General features: G+C 42.0%; 1 protein-coding gene across 1 annotated transcript in view; it reads right to left on the reverse strand.

Annotated features, from left to right (window-relative positions):
- Window positions 1-15,623, reverse strand: part of GABRA4 (gamma-aminobutyric acid type A receptor subunit alpha4) — an 81,976-nt gene extending 66,353 nt beyond the window's left edge. Inside the window, exons 1-2 of the mRNA XM_089526960.1 lie at window positions 15,436-15,623; window positions 15,098-15,216 (exon numbers count right to left, since the gene is read on the reverse strand). Of these exons, the coding sequence (XP_089383086.1) occupies window positions 15,098-15,216; window positions 15,436-15,533 (217 nt within the window). The 5' untranslated portion in view covers window positions 15,534-15,623. The remainder of the gene's footprint in view (window positions 1-15,097; window positions 15,217-15,435) is intronic.
- Window positions 15,624-17,026: the final 1,403 nt, after the last annotated feature.

Here is a 17,026-nt window from a genome sequence, read left to right on the forward strand (position 1 = left end):
TTTTATTAAAATAACACACATACATTTTCTGAGGCTTCCCAAGATTAAAAGTGAGCAATGATCCTTTATTAGGGGGATCACTTAGCAATGGTCCATGGTGGCTAACTCAATAGGAGCTAATGGTAGAAATCTGAGAGTGAGAATTGAAAGAAGGTGACATCCCCCACCCCAGCTCAGGAGGAAGGGCTGATACAATGATGTTTGTGTGTGTGCTCACACTAGTGCCCAAATGCATGTACACATATATGTAATATGCAGTTTGGGAAAAGGCAAAAAGAAAGAAAGGGAGTGGGCCAGTCAAAAATCAGTGGAAAGCTAGAAGGATCTTGAGATACTTGTATCTTTAGAGATCTGATTACAGTTGGCATATCTGTAAGGATATACATGCTACTTGTCTCCATGTGCTACTCATATGGCTGTAAGAAAAGCACATATGACAACAACTCTCCAGGGCTTCCTCTTCTAAGTGAACGCAAGCTCAAATGTTTCTGAACCCTCTCACTGCTTTTAGAAATGGGGAGCACATAACACTGCCAATACCTAATCTTCATTCTAATTATACTAAATGTTTTATCCTAACAATCTGTCAAGCCTATCAAACATTTTTCCTTGCAGTATCACAGGACGTTTTGCAAGCTTGGCTGTCTCTACCCAATACTTTCTTTTACTGTACAGTCGCCCCTCCTTTCTTGTGGACTTGAGATCCGTATTCTTGATTATACATGGGGGGTGACCTCCATTATCCTCAATGGGGTGCGCCCCATGGCGCGTTTCCTGTGTTCGCTCGCAGGGGGCGCCCCATTCAAGCCTTTGGGGCTTGAATAAGTGTGAATCTTCATTTTCACAGGGGGGGGTCCATGAAAACGGAGGGCCAGCTGTAGTTTAATAGCAAAAACCACCTTTGAGTATTCCTTGTCTAAGAAAATCCAAGGGATTCATGGGGTCACCGAAGTCATTACTTGAAGACACAGGGCAGACAGAAAATACCAAGTGTTTCATTGTATAGTGCAGAAAAATCAAAGCCCCCTTCTACTGTGTTCAAGCTTTTCATTCACCTGCAAAACACAGTGTAACAGCTGAGGAAACCAAGAGCTGACCATACACTACCTATACACATTGAGATACTACAAACAAGGCATGATGTGTGTCTTCTTTCTTGGCTTTAAGTAAAAGATTGAAAGATAACAACTGTTTCCTAATTGTAAAATTGAAAAGGTGAAGTAAAAAGCACTTCTGCTTTAGAAATATGGCCACTCTGTGAATTAGTGTTGAGACACTAGGCTTTCAAGACCCAATCCATAACTCTGTGTACTGCCTATAAATCTGAGTTCTCCTCACCAAGAAATTGTGGGGGTTCAAATCCACTGCAAACTGATATACAGAAATTCATACTACCCTAGAATGCAAATTCTCAAATAGCCATATTATTGATCCCTCTAATCTGGGTTCCTGATAACAATAGTGGAATTATGATTGCATGAATCCACAGCAAACCACAGCATGAAAATATCTATCACTTGCAATTGGCGCACTGCTATGTCATTATGGCGCCGCAAAAAGAACCCACTTTTTGCGGGTTCTTTTTGCTGCACAAGGAAGCCGCGCAGTTTGTCTGCTGCAGCTTCCTTGCACGGCAAAACAAGGCATGGGCAGACCGCCCTTTTTGGGCAGTCTGTACCCCGCCCAAGAAAACTATCCACCTTCCAGAACACAATTACAGTTCAAGAACACTCTCATGTTATTATTGTCCCTTCACAAACACTTCCTACCAGATGAAAAAATGTCCAATTAAGTGGGGATCTCAAAGAATATATACTTCATCTGAGACAATTTTTTCCTGTCTCATTTAGCTGTCAACAGTATATTGGAAAGGACCTTCAACACTAACTGCAACACTCATTGGTCACAAATCTGCAAGTAACAGTGAAATCCTATTTAGTGCTAATTTAAGCCTGACTGACCAAGAAGCCCAAAGCAAAATTCCATCTCCAAAAGCATCCTTTTGGAAAGAAAAAAAGAGGCTTTAACCGTGATGTGAATTAGTGAGGTATATATCCACCTATTTTATTCTCACACAAGAGAATGAAAATATTCAAAAGTTTTCTCCCCACTGGGCAAGACTGAGAGTTTTGCACATTTTTTGGAAGAGATTTGACATCTGGAAGCAAAACTTTAATGAAAACCTTTTGTGCTAAGCCACCATAACTTTGAGTATAAAACATTGTATTCATGCAATATAAAACATGTCAAGCTAAAATCAGTATTTATGACCAAAACTAGTGTGCTTCTGTATTGTGTTCTGTATAACGATTGAAAAGAACAGTTAATCTCTTCTGTGTTAACAGCCTTTTCTGGAAATGGTTTTGCAAATATAATTTCCTATTGCCTATGAAATTCATCACCTTTCATTTCTGAAGGAGTGACCAGGTGTTTCTCAATTTCCTTACAGATTAGGAATAGGAAAAGCAAAAGATCCCCAATGTTTTCTGAACAATCTAATTGTATAAATAGCATGGATTTTTCTTGCTGTTTGTTCCTTTTTAACTTTTGTAATAAATTTCCTGGTCTGTAAAGAACATTGTTGCTGTAACTGCAAAATCTTCTGAAGCCAACAACACTAGTTTCTCATCAATAACACTGGTCTACCAAATCACTCTTCTCATGAAGAATTAGAAAATCTGTGAAGATTCTTTACTTATCTAATGTGAATGGGGTCTGTGAGAGAAAGAGAGAAAGAGAAAGAGAGACAGACAGAGAGGGGGGGTTCCCCTCTGACAAAAACAAGATCCTTCATAGTTAAGCAGTTGTGAATATATGACAAAAACAAGATCCTTCATAGTTAACCAATTGTGAATATGTGGACAATGACACTGTAGTACCTTTGGAAGTTAGAAGACTTCTTTTACAATACAGATGCAAAGAACACTTGCCATTTTTCTTGTTCTTGATTAGGCAGTGTGTATCAACACATTGAGAAAATGATCCACCAATGTGGTATTTTTCACATTTTGGGGCATTTTGTGAAAAAAACTGTAAGCAAAAATTTGATTTTATACAGTAACAATTTTTTTTTAATTTTGCACAAAACACACTGTTTTGTGCACGAACATATTGTTTTGTGAAAAAACACTTTTTACAAGAAAATTGCGTTTTTGTGCCAATACACCCCAAGTGTGACATGTAATTGACAAATGCACAAAAAGCTCTCATGGGATACCATGCAGCTGCAAACAAGTCTACATAGGGACCACCAAATGCAGTGTGCAAACAAGAATCAAGAACACGAGAGACACTGCAGACTGGGCCATCCAGAAAAATCAGCAGTAGCAGAACATGCCACAAACCATCCTGGGTATAAAATACTATTTGAAAACACTGAAGTTCTGGACCATGCCAACCACTACCATGTCAGGATGCACAGGGAAGCCATTGAAATTCACAAGCACCTGGACAATTTCAACAAAAAAGAGGAAACCCTTAAAGTAAACAAGGTTTGGCTACCAGTCCTGAAAGACAGCAAGACAAAGACTGAACAAATGCAAATGAGAAATCTCCCAGCAGACAATGAGCACTATCAAGCAGACATCAATCCTCTTTTGCAGACCCTCCACCCTGAGGCCTGCCATTAGCAACAAAAACAATATACTGTACATGCAAATTCACTCCTGCCTTTCCAGGCAAACATTCTCTGAAGACGCCAGCCACAGATGCTGGCAAAACGTCAGGAAGAAACTTTTCTGGAACATGGCCACATAGCCCGAAAAACCCACAAAAAAATTATTAGATTTATAATTCACAGCAGATACAAATCAGCAAATTATTACATGGAAGGCCCAATAATATCAACAAATATCTAACTTCACTCCTGTTTTAATTCATTGTACCTTTAAAATGCTGGATTGTGCCCCAAGCAATTTAGTGGGAAAAGTGGTAATGTTTTATTTGAGACAGCAGAATCTAGGTGTTAGCTTCCACTGCAATGTTAAAAGTAGGCAGGTCAGTGAAGAGAAGAATGTGTCATAGATGACACTGGCAGGACTAAGACAGCAGAAACAGTATTGTGACTGAGGACCCCATGGGAAGATCAAGACCCAAAGAGTCTCCTCCAGCCAGTTCTCCACCTATTCAACAGGCAGGGAGTAACTATGCTGGTATGGGAATTCTTGGAGTTGTAATGCACACAAAAACATTTCCAAGTTGTGCTTATGAACTGGAAAGTTTGTGTATGGTGGGGGGGGGGGTAAATTCAGGATTTAATGGACAGTTCTTTATTAGCATTACATTCAGTAGTATATGAGAATTGTGATTTACAAGTAACATTAGGGCAAAAAAGCATTACTAAGGATTCTGTATGAAATGGGAAGAGGTCAATGGGGGGTGACACCATGTTACCACACCAGATGACACCAACCCTAGTGACACCACTGACTTAACACTCTCAGTCTTGACATCAGGTCCCCCAGAACTTATACAATATTCCTTTTTATTTTCATTGGGACGTTCTCAAAATGGTGACAGGAAGTGACACTACACCGCTTTTGGGGAAGAACTCCAGCAGAGATTGAGCTATTTACATGCACTGTTGAAAATGTGTTGGAGAGGGAAATTGGTCCTTGGCCCTTGTACATTAGTCCACCCTTGCTTTAATGCCTAGGTACCCATCCCCAGCCATCCCCAGCCATTATCCACTATTGTCATGGTTACTGGCTCAGCAGGAAATTGTATGTATGGATGTTGTCTTTACACAAAATCAGTGCACCCAAAAGGACAGAAGGCTTGGATATATGAAAGCAACAGGGCCTGGGGGGAAACCTCAGTGTGGGTTAGCAATAAGATAGCAGTGTAGGCCTGTAAGAAGACCTCTTGTGTGATGTATGCTATAGGTAAGGTTGTGTAGGATATGAGTCGTCTTAGTAAGAATGACAGCAAGAGATGCAGTTGTTGAGTGTATTTTGACACCTCCCCAGCTCTTCCAAAAAACAAAAAAGGAAAGGAAAGGAAAGGAAAGGAAAAGAATGGACCTCCTTCTAAATTCTGGATTCAGGTATTACATGCTAAGCCTGATTTTACCACATTATTGGCCTATTTTATTCTGTTTCCATTCATCAGCAGATCCAGAAACAGTTCTGGTCTACCTGTCCAACTTTAGCAAGTACAGTTGGCCCTTCCCTTATGCAGGGTATCTGTTCCGGACCCACCCACCCCTGCGTAAGGGGAATTCCGTGTATCTCAAGCCCCATTTAAATGAATGGGGCTCATGCACACAAAACAAAACAGACACTAAGAGTTACCGCACCAGGTGACACCAACCCTAGTGACGCCACTGATTTCACTGGACCATTGCGTAACAGTATCTAACATTTGGCTGGTCATTTAAGCAAATCAATCTCTGACTGGTCAAACACTCAAATCTATGACCTTGTTCCTCTAATGCCTTTAAACCAGCTGGTGATGGCCTAGCTGGAGTGCATCCATTGTCAAAGATTTGGAATACTGCCTACCAAAACTTCTGTCATGAAATCCTTCATCTAATCAGATCTTCCTCAGCTTTTAGAAGGTGTGTGTGTGCCTTCAAATCACCTGTTGACTTTCATAGAGCTTTCTTGGGCAAAGAATACTCTGATGTGGTTTTCCATTTCCTTTCTCTGAAATATAGCATCTGGTATTCACTGGTGGTCTCCCATCCAAGTACTAACCAGGATTAGCCGTGCCTAGCTTCCAAGGAAAGATAAGATCTGGCACCTTTAGGGTGTTTAGAATACTGATTCTTATATAGAAATATATCTAGTTAACTGAAAAAAGATCTGAACTGTACTTCCATACCCATTTGCCCAGAAGTAAGCCCAACTGAAACCAGTAGGACTTACTTATAAGCAGACACGTTGTTGTTGTAACTACCCCCAAGTCATTCTTGAATAAGACATATCCAAGACCCCCTGTCCTCCATTACTCTTCTTAGTTCCTGCAGGCTCAAGCATTTGGCCTCTTTGACTGAGTCTAACCATCTGGCAAATAGTCTTCCTCTTTTTCTACTGCCCTCTTTCTACTGCCCTTTTCCTAGTATCATTGTCTTTTCCAATGATTCATGCCTTCTCATGATGTGGCCATGGTACAACAACCTCAGTTTAGTCATCAGAGTCATTATTTAGTCACAGGTTGGGCTTGATCTATTCTAGAACCCATGTTTGTCTTCTTGTCCACAGTATCCTTAGCATTCTTCTACAGCACCACATCTCAAATGAGTTGATTTTCTTTCTATCAGCTTTCTTCACTGTCCAGCTCTCACATCCATACATGGTGATGGGGAATATGATAGTGTGGATGATCCTCACTTTGGTGTTCAGATTTGAATCTTTACACTTTAGGTTCTTGTCCAATTCTTTCATTAGTGTCCTTCCCAATCCTAGTCTTCTTCTAATTCCTGGACTACAGTCTTTGTTCCAATCAATATTTTATCCAAGGCATGGGAACACGGGCTATTTCAATTTTCTTGTTCTCTACAATGAATTCTTGTAGCTCTTTCATAGCCATTAATTTTGTCTTCTGTATACATGTGCATTGTTATTTTTGTTTTTACTGAGTGTCTGTTTTATGGATCTTTGACAGATGCACAGTGCAAGAGAGGGAGGAGGCATCTCACCTTGACATTTGGAGGAAAGAATCCCTTCTGCTCAGACCAAGTGCCACCACTCCTGTCTGCAAGTGTATATTCTTTGGATTTTATTGGATACAGTCAGTTTTCTATTGTCATTTTATGATACTTATGGTATTGAGGCAGACCTTTGGTTTTAATTATATGGCAGAAAGGTATTCAAAGTTGTGTGCTCTGGTTTTACTTTATATCTTTTAATTATGTTTCAAATCTTTTAAAATCATATTTAAACGGTATTTAACTGTTTATTTATAATAAAACTAGATTTAATTTTTTAGTTTTTGTAATAGGTACATTTTGAGCTAAACCATTAGTTTAAATGTAAGCCACCTTGGATCGCTGTGGTAGGAGAAATGCATGGTATTGTTTGAATAAATAAATAAATACTACTAAGTATTTTCACGCTGTTAGCCACTTGAGACTCCCATTGGTAAGAAATACAGGACATATTTTAGGAATGAAATATTTTAAAAACAAAGTTAAGGGAATGCAAATAGGAAACCAATTACTACACTGACAGATATAGCAATATCTACAGTATATATGATACACAGGTACTTCTGCAGCATCTGAATGTGAACCTGGTCTCTACAATCTTAACAGAACTTCTCTGGTTGGTGAATCAGCTCCCACATTAAATATTCCATTGCTTGTCGACACATAACACAACTTTAACATTAACTTCTCTTTTCTTGGTGCTTCTTGGCATTCTCTGTGGCATTTGTTTACTATGTGTTCACTGGTGAATGACCCATTTTTAATAAAAGGAAGTAACTTTTATCATAAATATTTATCAGCAAAAAAGAAATAATAATCCAAAAGTAGGAGGAAAGAAAGACTTGATCTGAATAGTAAATATTTTAATGATTAATCAGTTGCTATTACTTTGAGTTATTTCAAAGAAACAAATCTTCACTCACAGTTGAATGATTAAATCTGAAAATGAGCTCCTTCTACCTTTACTACCAAAAAAGGAAACATGGTTAGAAGTAAGATCTCCCAAAATCTGACTGTATTGTTCAGTCTGTTTCTTACAAGCTTTAAAATGTGACAATAATTCCACTAATCTGAGCCAGAAGAAGACTTCCATCCACCAAAAGTAGTCTAACACCCAGTCCTGATTTTATGAGAAGATACCATATTTTAGCCACTACAGAAGATCATACAGAAGGAGCCAATGGGCTGGTACTTTTCTGTTTGGAGTTTCTACCTCCAAAAAAAGTAAAGCTTTATTTTTAAAAAATGGGACTACTTTTGGCATGTTTTAGGAAAACAACATCTAAAATTTTCCTACTGCAAAAGCATGGAGGCTTCTCTTGAGAGATCCAATGTTCTCTGCTTAACAAAGGGGGCTGAGACCTCACAAAGGATGGGGACATCTGGGATCTCAAAAGAAGAACCTTTTTGCATTGCTAACAGAATTTAAATGTTATCTCCTGGACTTTGGAATGCTTTGTTCCCACTGTCACATGGCTAGAAGGCAGAGGGGCCTGCTTGCCTACAGGGACGTGGCCAAGGGGGGGGGGGTCTTGGGGCCAGGACCCCCCCTTCCGTTAGATAAAATGAATGGTGTGTGCTGCCGCACCACCGCACCCAAGCCCCATTATAATGGTGGCACTTAGTCTGGACCCCCCCTTCCCAAAATCTTGGCTACGTCCCTGTTGCCTAGATATCCCTCCCAAAAACAACATACCAACAACACATTAAGAAAATGCAATGTTGTGACTAAAATTGTCATTTTATATATATTGTTTCTCCTGTATGATTCTTAACACCATTGCCTGATGAAGAAGTCAGTGGAGCTTTGAAAGCTTGCATCATGTATTTTGTGCATTTTCATTAGCTAAAAAAAGGTATCACTGTTTTGTGAATTTTGAATGTTACTTTGCTATATGACCAACACAGCTACCCCAAATATGTTTCTTTCCAAGGCTTTCTCCAAAAGTCCAGTTCCAGATATTAACAAATGTAAACTGCAAGAACCTTATTCTTCCAGAGCTCCTAGTTTTTAACAGGGTGCTTGAATCAAAGGAAAAAATGTTGCTTCACTCCATTCTATGTTTTACAAGCAGATTGGACTAGCCAATGAACCTTATTTTGTCAATGGTATCGGCACAAGCTTATGCTGAGGGCAGCAGTCTTACTTAGGGGTCATAAAATAGGCTATACAATTTATTCTGCCTATTGGGGCACATGGTGTCAGACATTACGAGGTAAAAATCCCAGTTTTGTTGCTGTGTCTGCACTCAACAGGAAATCACAGGCCTAATCCATACTTGAAACAGAAATAGACTTCCACTTTCTCTGTTTGGTCTGTTTGTGTCCATTTCTGCCAAAATTATTCAACTCTGTCATCACTTTGACCATGGGACAACCTTCCTAAATTCCTTCTCTGACTTCTTGTCCACTACATAATCCTCTAAAACTTTTTCATATTGACTTTCAGGGCTTTCCATGGTCTTACCACCCTTTTATCTCTGCTCTTCTATATCAACATATTCCTATTCTTAGACATCATCAAATGCTCCCTGAAACAATTCTGCCTTTACTCCCCCCCCCCCCTTCCTTTCTCTTATATTTGAACTGGTTCTCAGAAAACCTTCTTGAGACCAATCCATTTTACTGCCTTCAAACTACTCTCAAAATATGCCTTTTCCTTGTTGAGGCTTTTCTAACAACCTCTTATGGTGCGTTTAGACTGTAGAAATAATGCAATTTGACACCACTTTTAAGTGCTGTGGCTCTATCCTATGGAACTCTGGGATTTGTAGTTTTGCAAGCTCTATAGCCTTATTTGCCAAAGTGTGCTCATACTTCACAACACTACTAATCCTAGGATTCTGTAGGATGGAGCCATGGCAATTAAAGTGGTGTCAAACTGCATTATTTCTATAATGTAGATGCACCACCAATCCAAATATGGTATGTGTACTTGGAATAATCATACAGTACATTTTTCTTTTTACCCCTATGTCCCTCTTCCTCCCAGTCTATCATTTCCCTTTGGCCAACCTTTTCTGTTCCCCCCTCCCCTTTTCCCCCTTAGTACTGATTTTATGTTCACTGATATCATATAACATATATACTAATTCATTACTAAATACTTCCATTTTTGCTCTGCATACATTGTGCGCCTCCCCCTCCCTCTCCCTCTCTGATGGCTATGAACAAGTATTTTAGTAATTTTTAAACACTGTTAATCCCTTAGAATAGGGACCAGTTCAATTTGTCCTTTGAAAGGCACCATGTGTTGTGAGAGGACCAGCCCTAACATTAAGCAGAGTGAGGAAGTAGGAGATGGGGAGTATCAATGAGACACTGGAGGACAGAGTTGTACATCTTGCAGATCCTGAGACAGCTCTGTACATAACATGGATGGTGTTATATGAGTAAATGAATGCAAATTAACTAATTTAGATCTGCCTTCAGATCACTTGCTTACTCCTATCTCTCAGATGAACATATGTTTTACAATACAATATTGTATTGTACTGTACTGTACAATACCCATATTTATAACTCTTCACACACTGCTGGTTCAGAAATACATCTATAAATGTAATATGTAAACTAGTCCAAATATTTACTGTCTACTATATTTACTTTATTTACTGAATCTAGGGTTCTAATCAGGTTCAAAACTTAGACCTATGTCAATTCAGATTTTGCAATAATACTCCTACTGATCTGAACTGAGAGCCAGTATAGTGTAGTGAGTAGAGGGTTGGTTTGGAATTTAGGCAATCCAGATTCAACTCTCCAGGCTGAACCCTCAGGAGAAGTCAAAATGGCTAAACTGAAGCTATTGTACTTTAGGTACTTTAGGCTGGTCATGGGCACATCCAGAACTGCCCATATTATACCAGTTCTAAAATCTCTCCACTGATTGCCTATCAGTTTACGGGCAAGATACAAGGTGTTGGTTCTAACCTTTAAAGCCCTACATGGCTTGGATCCTGACTACTTGAAGGAGCATCAACTTCCATATAATCCTCCCCGCATACTTCAGTCCTCTGGGAAGAATCTGATACAAACTAAGAAGACCAGACTTTCAGTGGTGACCCAGAGGACCTTTTCATCAGCCACTCCCAGGCTCTGGAACGACCTGCTGGACATGATCCACCATATTAACACCTTACAAGCCTTTTTAAAAGGCTATTAAGATGGATCTCTTCCCGCAGGCCTTTCCAGACCAGGTTAGATCCATTAGACTTGCCTCCTCCCTCTATTGATACCGATATCAAAATTTATTGATTCCATCACTCCCATTTTCCCCTCCTCCTCTAGAGGAAGACTCATTTCTTGCGCTAATCTGCCCAAAATTTTAGTGTATTCCTATTGGACAGTTTTCAATTTTTTGTTGTTTAATCTCTTTTTATGATTGGGGGGAGGGTTGGGGTTTGGGGGGTTTTAAATTGTAATTTTTAACTGTTTGATGTTTCATTTATACTGTTGGAATCCATTTTGATTTCTTTGTGAAAAAGCAGAATACAAATAAATATTATTATTATTATTATTATTATTTAGGTGTATCATGAGCTAACATGACTCAGTAGAAAAGACAATAATGCTTGGAAAAGTGGAAGGCACTAGGAAAAGAGGAAGACCATAGTACAGATAGATTGATTCAATAAAGGAAGTTACAGGCCCAGTCTGGAAAACATGAGTAGACTGTCTATGACTGTAACCTTTAGAGATCTCCCATTCAGAGATCACCATGAATCAAAGCCAACACAATAGCGAATAACTACACCAAACCTTACATAGCCCTTTCAAATCCAAACTGAAACCTGGAACAGATTCACTGCCCCACTAACAAGGAAGCCTCCAGCCATACCTGATTAGGAGTTAATACACCTGTTTGTTCAACACCTTGATACCATATCCCCAGCTGTTAAGAACCACAATTACTTACTAATGCAAATGTTACAGTCTCTTCAAACAAATATGGTCACAATTTCATTTTTCAACTTGCCCCCCACTTTTTTTAGTCCTCATAACATTTAACATCTGTAGGAAGAAGAAATACAAGATGAGCAGAAGGCAATATTACAGGACTTTGGACCCTTTAAACATCACAAAATTGTTGTTTGAAATGTTTTCTTAAAATGGGATTGCACCACTATTTACCTGAAATACAGATTCAGCCTCTCTTATCTGAAACGCTTGGGACCACATGCATCTAAGGAAGTAGACTTAAGTCGACAAAAGCTCATGCTTCCAACTTCTTTCTTTCAGTTAGTCTCAAATGTATTACAAGATCTCCCTACTTACTGATTCTACAGACAAATACAGCTATATCTTTGAATGGGACCAGAAGTGTTTTGGATTTCAGAGTTTGGGAGATTTCTGAGTATTTACATATACATAATGAGATACTCTGGAGATGAGACCCAAGTCTAAACTTAAAATTCATTTATGTTTCATATACACCTTATACACATAGCCTGATGGTAATTTAATATTTTTCAATATGTTTGTGCATGAAACAAAGTTTGTGCAGATGGATATCCTTCAACATAGTGCTCTACACTTTCTGGGCTGGAGGACAACCATCTGTTGGAATACAACTCTAAACAACTCTGGCTAATGTGATTTGCAGTCCATGGGCCTAATCAGAGAGAATAATACTGCTGCTCTCCAGTTGTTTGAATTGTAACTCCCAACAGCTGTAGCCAGCATAATTGATGGTGAGGGAATGGATGCAAGGGATTTCAGTACAACAGCATCTGGAAGGCTGTACCATTTCCACTCCTGAACTAAATCCAGTTGTTAGTGCCAACCAGAGTACCAGTAGATCTACTGAAGAAATGGAACTTGTGTGAGTGCTGATTTATCACATTTCCATTGAATTAGGACCTAGTTGGGACTCACAACAGAATTTCATCCCAACACAGCAAATAGAAGGCATCAGGTAGATAAAATGTGGGACAGGACCAAAAGAACTGCTTGAAGAGTACGATCCCAAATTTACTGAAGAGTAAATCCCACGCCACACAATGGGCATGAATGGAGATTCAAACACAGAGAGACACCTTAAACAGAAGGTTTCCATGCCCTATTACATATCCTATCACTTTTTTAAAAACCCATTCATTTTCAAAAGTGATTTGCCACATGACAGAGGGAACTGCTTTTTAAGACACCGAAGCCCAAAGGTTTCTATGGGTGTGTAATGAGTGTCCCAGTTCTTTGGATCCTGGAAAGTGCTCTTTGTAACACCAAAGCATTCATCACCTTACACTAACAGAAGCTAGCCAAGTAAAATGATATCACCTCATTGATGCACCTGCTACTATCTGGGACAAGCATAATATACTTGTGTTAATGAACAACAGCTTCATAGCTTCCAACTAAGGAAAGAAACATGCAATGGCAAAAACTAGGAAATGCAAACAGCTGCATTTATATATAACTGATTGCCTCTAATGCTTTAAGAAGGTTAGCTGCTTACACTTCCTGATCTCAGGCAGACCTCAAAGAAAGACCAGCTCCCCTGGAAAGATGTCTAAAATAAGCAATAACCAATATAGCCTCAAGTTGCTTTCCTATGAAGTTTGTGCCTGTACTGGAAAATGACATATATGGAAATGATGGGCATAGATGCCAGCGTAGGTGTATCACATGTCTAAACTAAGCACTTAAGAAAGACGCACCATGTTTTCACAGAACAAGCCTAGTCAAAAATCTTCCTCAGTATCGGGATTGCATAGTAGCCCCAGAAATATCTCTCCATCGCCTCATCCTACAGTTTGACATATAGCCATCTCCAGCAACAAGGAAGGGTTTAAGCAAGCCTTCCTTCCTTCATCATGAAGGAAGCAACAGAGTCTCAGTGTAGGACTTTTAAACACAGTCTGGGCTCCACTCACACAACCCCAAACCTCCACCTACTGATCTGGCCTTTGAGATTATTCAAATTTCAGTGGCTCAACCTGTTAAGTCCAACACTAGTTGCCAACCAAGAGAAGGTGGAGGGATGGATTAAAAATGGGAGAAGCTGATGTTAGCAAATCAGAAGGAAAAGTGTGTGTGTGTATACACACACACACACACACACACACACACACACACAGTTATACGCTTATATATATAAGATTTCGGACACATGAAGGGTGTCTTTTATTAAAGTGTGTGTGTCTGTGTGTGTGTGTATATGTGTGTGTGTGTGTGAGAGAGAGAGAGAGAGAGAGAGAGATTTGGGACACATGAAGGATGTCCCTTATTAAAGAGTGTGTGTGTGTGTATCTATATATAAGATTTGGGACACATGAAGGGTGTCCCTCATTAAAGTGTGTGTGTGTGTGTGTGTGTGTGTATGAGATTTGGGACACATGAAGGGCTCCCTTGTTAAAGAAGGGAGCATTTAGCCTCCTCTGCCGCTCTGTATGGGATTTTGGACCAACCCAGAGCATTGTTGCCAGGCTCAAGGCTGGTGTCAGGTGCAAGATGTCAAGCCTTTGTTTATAGCATCGTGGTTTCTTTCCTCCCATCCTCGCTGCTGGAGCGTCAGAGTGTGCGGGTGTGTGTTTTCTCAGCGAGAAGCAGCAGCTGCACTCGTTCTCCTCTGACAGAATGCCAAGCCATTCGCTGCCCCCAAAGTGGCAGGATCCAGGCAACCGACTCCCAACTTATCTCTCATCGTGTTGTACAAGATCCACAGATGAAGCAGGAGGAAGGGAGGGAGGCAGCTGCTCAATCCTTCTCTCTCTCTTTTCTTTTTCCTTTCCCTATTCTCCCCTGCTGTGGCAGAATCAGAGAAGGGACCACAAACTGGCAGGGAATCTGTCCAGCAGTTGCTTATCTCCCTGGATTGGAGAGTGCACAGTTTGTGTGTCAAAGGGAGATTGAGAGAGAGAGTTTGACTGACAAGGGGAGGCAGAAAAACTTCTCCCTTTAACTCCTGTTCACATGTGATGGAATTTGGATGGATTGGTTTTAGAGCAGATGCACTCCAAAAGCCAGTGTCTGGTTTGGGCATTTCCAGACACTGCTTTGGCTCCAACAGTCTGAACAGAGGATTTGGGAGGGAGAGAGATAAGATGGAAAGAAGCAGGCTCTCTGGTCTATTCTTCTTTCCCTTTTAGGACACAGGGGATATAACCCGGTTTGGCATCTTTAAAGTGTGTTGGCTCAAGGCTATGGAATTCTGGGAGTTGGAGTTTGTTGTGGGGCTCCGCTCAGGGCCCCACAACAAACTCCAACTCCCAGAATTCCATAGCCTTGAGCCAACACACTTTTCAAAGCGGTGCCAAACCGGATTATATCCCCAGTGTGGATGCAGCTTCAAGAAACAGCGATCATAACGGTTACTTTTGCTTTTGGTTCCGAAAGGCACAGGAGCAGCATACCTATAAGGCGGTTATTATTATTATTATTCCCCCTGACAGACCAAAGACACACAACGGGAGACTCAGGACACAGACAGACAGGCAGGCAGCATACCCCCAAATCCAGGACGGAGCCTGTTGTCATAACCATCCAGGAGCCGGTCCAGGATGCGGGTGAAATTCTCCGGCCACAATTTCTCCTCTTTCTTCAGCTGTCCCGGGAGCGCGGCGAGGCTGTCAATCAATCCATCAAATCCAGACATAAAGAGAGACAGAACATAAATCGATACAAAAATGTTGAGAGAGAGGAAAGAGGGATCAAGGGGGATCAAGGGTGAGGATGAGGAAGGTGGTTTGGTTTAGTCCCCCTAAATCCCCCCCAGGTTTTTGTTCCCCTTAATCCGGAGTCCAGGGGGGGCTGAGGGAAATGTAGGGTCGGGGGTCGCCCCTCACCAAGTCGCCAAGCTCCAGCAGGAGAGGATGAAGGCGGTGGCAGCCAGACCCGAAGACATCCTCATCCTGGCGACCGCGGGCTCCTTGGCAGAAACCATCTTTGCTGGCCATACTTTAAGCCTGGTCGCACGTTCGCCCCTCGCCCCTCGCCGCCGCCAAGCGCCTGGTCCAGAGGAAAAAGCACCCTCCGCTCAAGGAGAAAAACGAGAGAGAGGGAAAGAGAGAGAAGGAGGGAGGCGAGGGGAGCGACCCCGCCACCGCCTCAGCCGCGCCTCGCCTGGAGACAAGGAGGAGGAGAGGAGGAGGAAGGAGCCAGGCGGGGAGGGAAGGGCTTGCAGGCTTCGGGCCCCGACCCCCGGGAACCAAAGCCCCGCCACGCCATGCCGAACCCCCACCCTTCCCTTCCTTGTTCTTGTTTGTGTGCCTTCAAGTCCTGCCCGACTTATGGCCACCCCAAGGCGGTGGACCCCTGGTGAGGTGTTCTTCTTGGCAAGGCTTGGTTCGCCCCTGCCTTCCCCTGAGAGAACGCGACTTGCCCAAAATGTGGGTTTACTAGTCGGGATTCGAACCCTGCTCTGTATGGCGTCCTTGGCTGGTTCGCCACCGCCTTCCCCTGAGGAGGCTGAGAGAACGCGACTTGCCCAAATGCGACTTGTCCATAATGTGGATTTACACATAGAGGAGTCGGGATTCGAACCCTGCTCTCCAGTCTGACGCTCAAACGACTCTCGACAGAAAGACCCTACATCTCTCTCTTCCCCCTCCCCGCCACCTTCTTCTCCCAAGTCCCCCTTTCACGCCGAACCCCCTGTTGTTGTTGTTGTTGTTGTTGTTGTTGTGTGTCTTCAAGTCCTTCCCGACTTATGGCGACCCTAAGGCAGTGGGTCCATCCATGGGGTCTTCTTGGCAAGGGTTTGTTCTTTCGCCACCGCCTTCCCCTGAGGAGGCTGAGAGAATGCGACCTGACCAAAATGTGGGCTCACTATAGACGAGTCGGGATTCGAACCCTCCTCTCTAGGGCGGCGGAACCCTCATGAGGTTGGCAAGGGTTGGTTCGCCGGTGCCTTCCCCTGAGAGAATGCGACTTGCCCAAAATGTGGGTTTACAGATAGACGAGTCGGGATTCGAACCCTGCTCTCGATAGAGGTGTTCATATTGGGAAGGTCCGTTCGCCACTGCTTTCCCCTGAGGAGGCTGAGAGAATGTGACTTGCCCAAATGTGGAATCGAGATTCGAACCCAGCCCTCCAGAGTCCGACGCTCAAACCACTCTCGACAGACAGACCCTACATCCCCCTCTCTTTATTTTTCCCGCCTTCTTCTCCCAAGTGCCTTTTTGCCCTCAGGGCAGGTGCCCAAACCACCCCCTTTTCGTTCTCCTCAGGCCCTGCCTTCTCTACCTGTCCTCCTTCTCTCTCAGGAAAGGATTTCATTCCCAACTAAAAGAGGGGCCAGTCACACACACACCCTTTTTTTCTCCCCTTCAAGTTAATTTATATTTACTTTAGGAAGGCCAAAGGAGGCGAAGGACTACTCTTCAGGGCTTCCTATGGCAACCCTAAGGAGAACCTATCATGAGATTTGTTCAGAGG

Source organism: Sceloporus occidentalis, unplaced genomic scaffold (assembly GCF_023333645.1).
Source record: "Sceloporus occidentalis isolate IW3139 unplaced genomic scaffold, rSceOcc1.0.p SCAF_5, whole genome shotgun sequence".
NCBI lineage: Eukaryota > Metazoa > Chordata > Lepidosauria > Squamata > Phrynosomatidae > Sceloporus > Sceloporus occidentalis.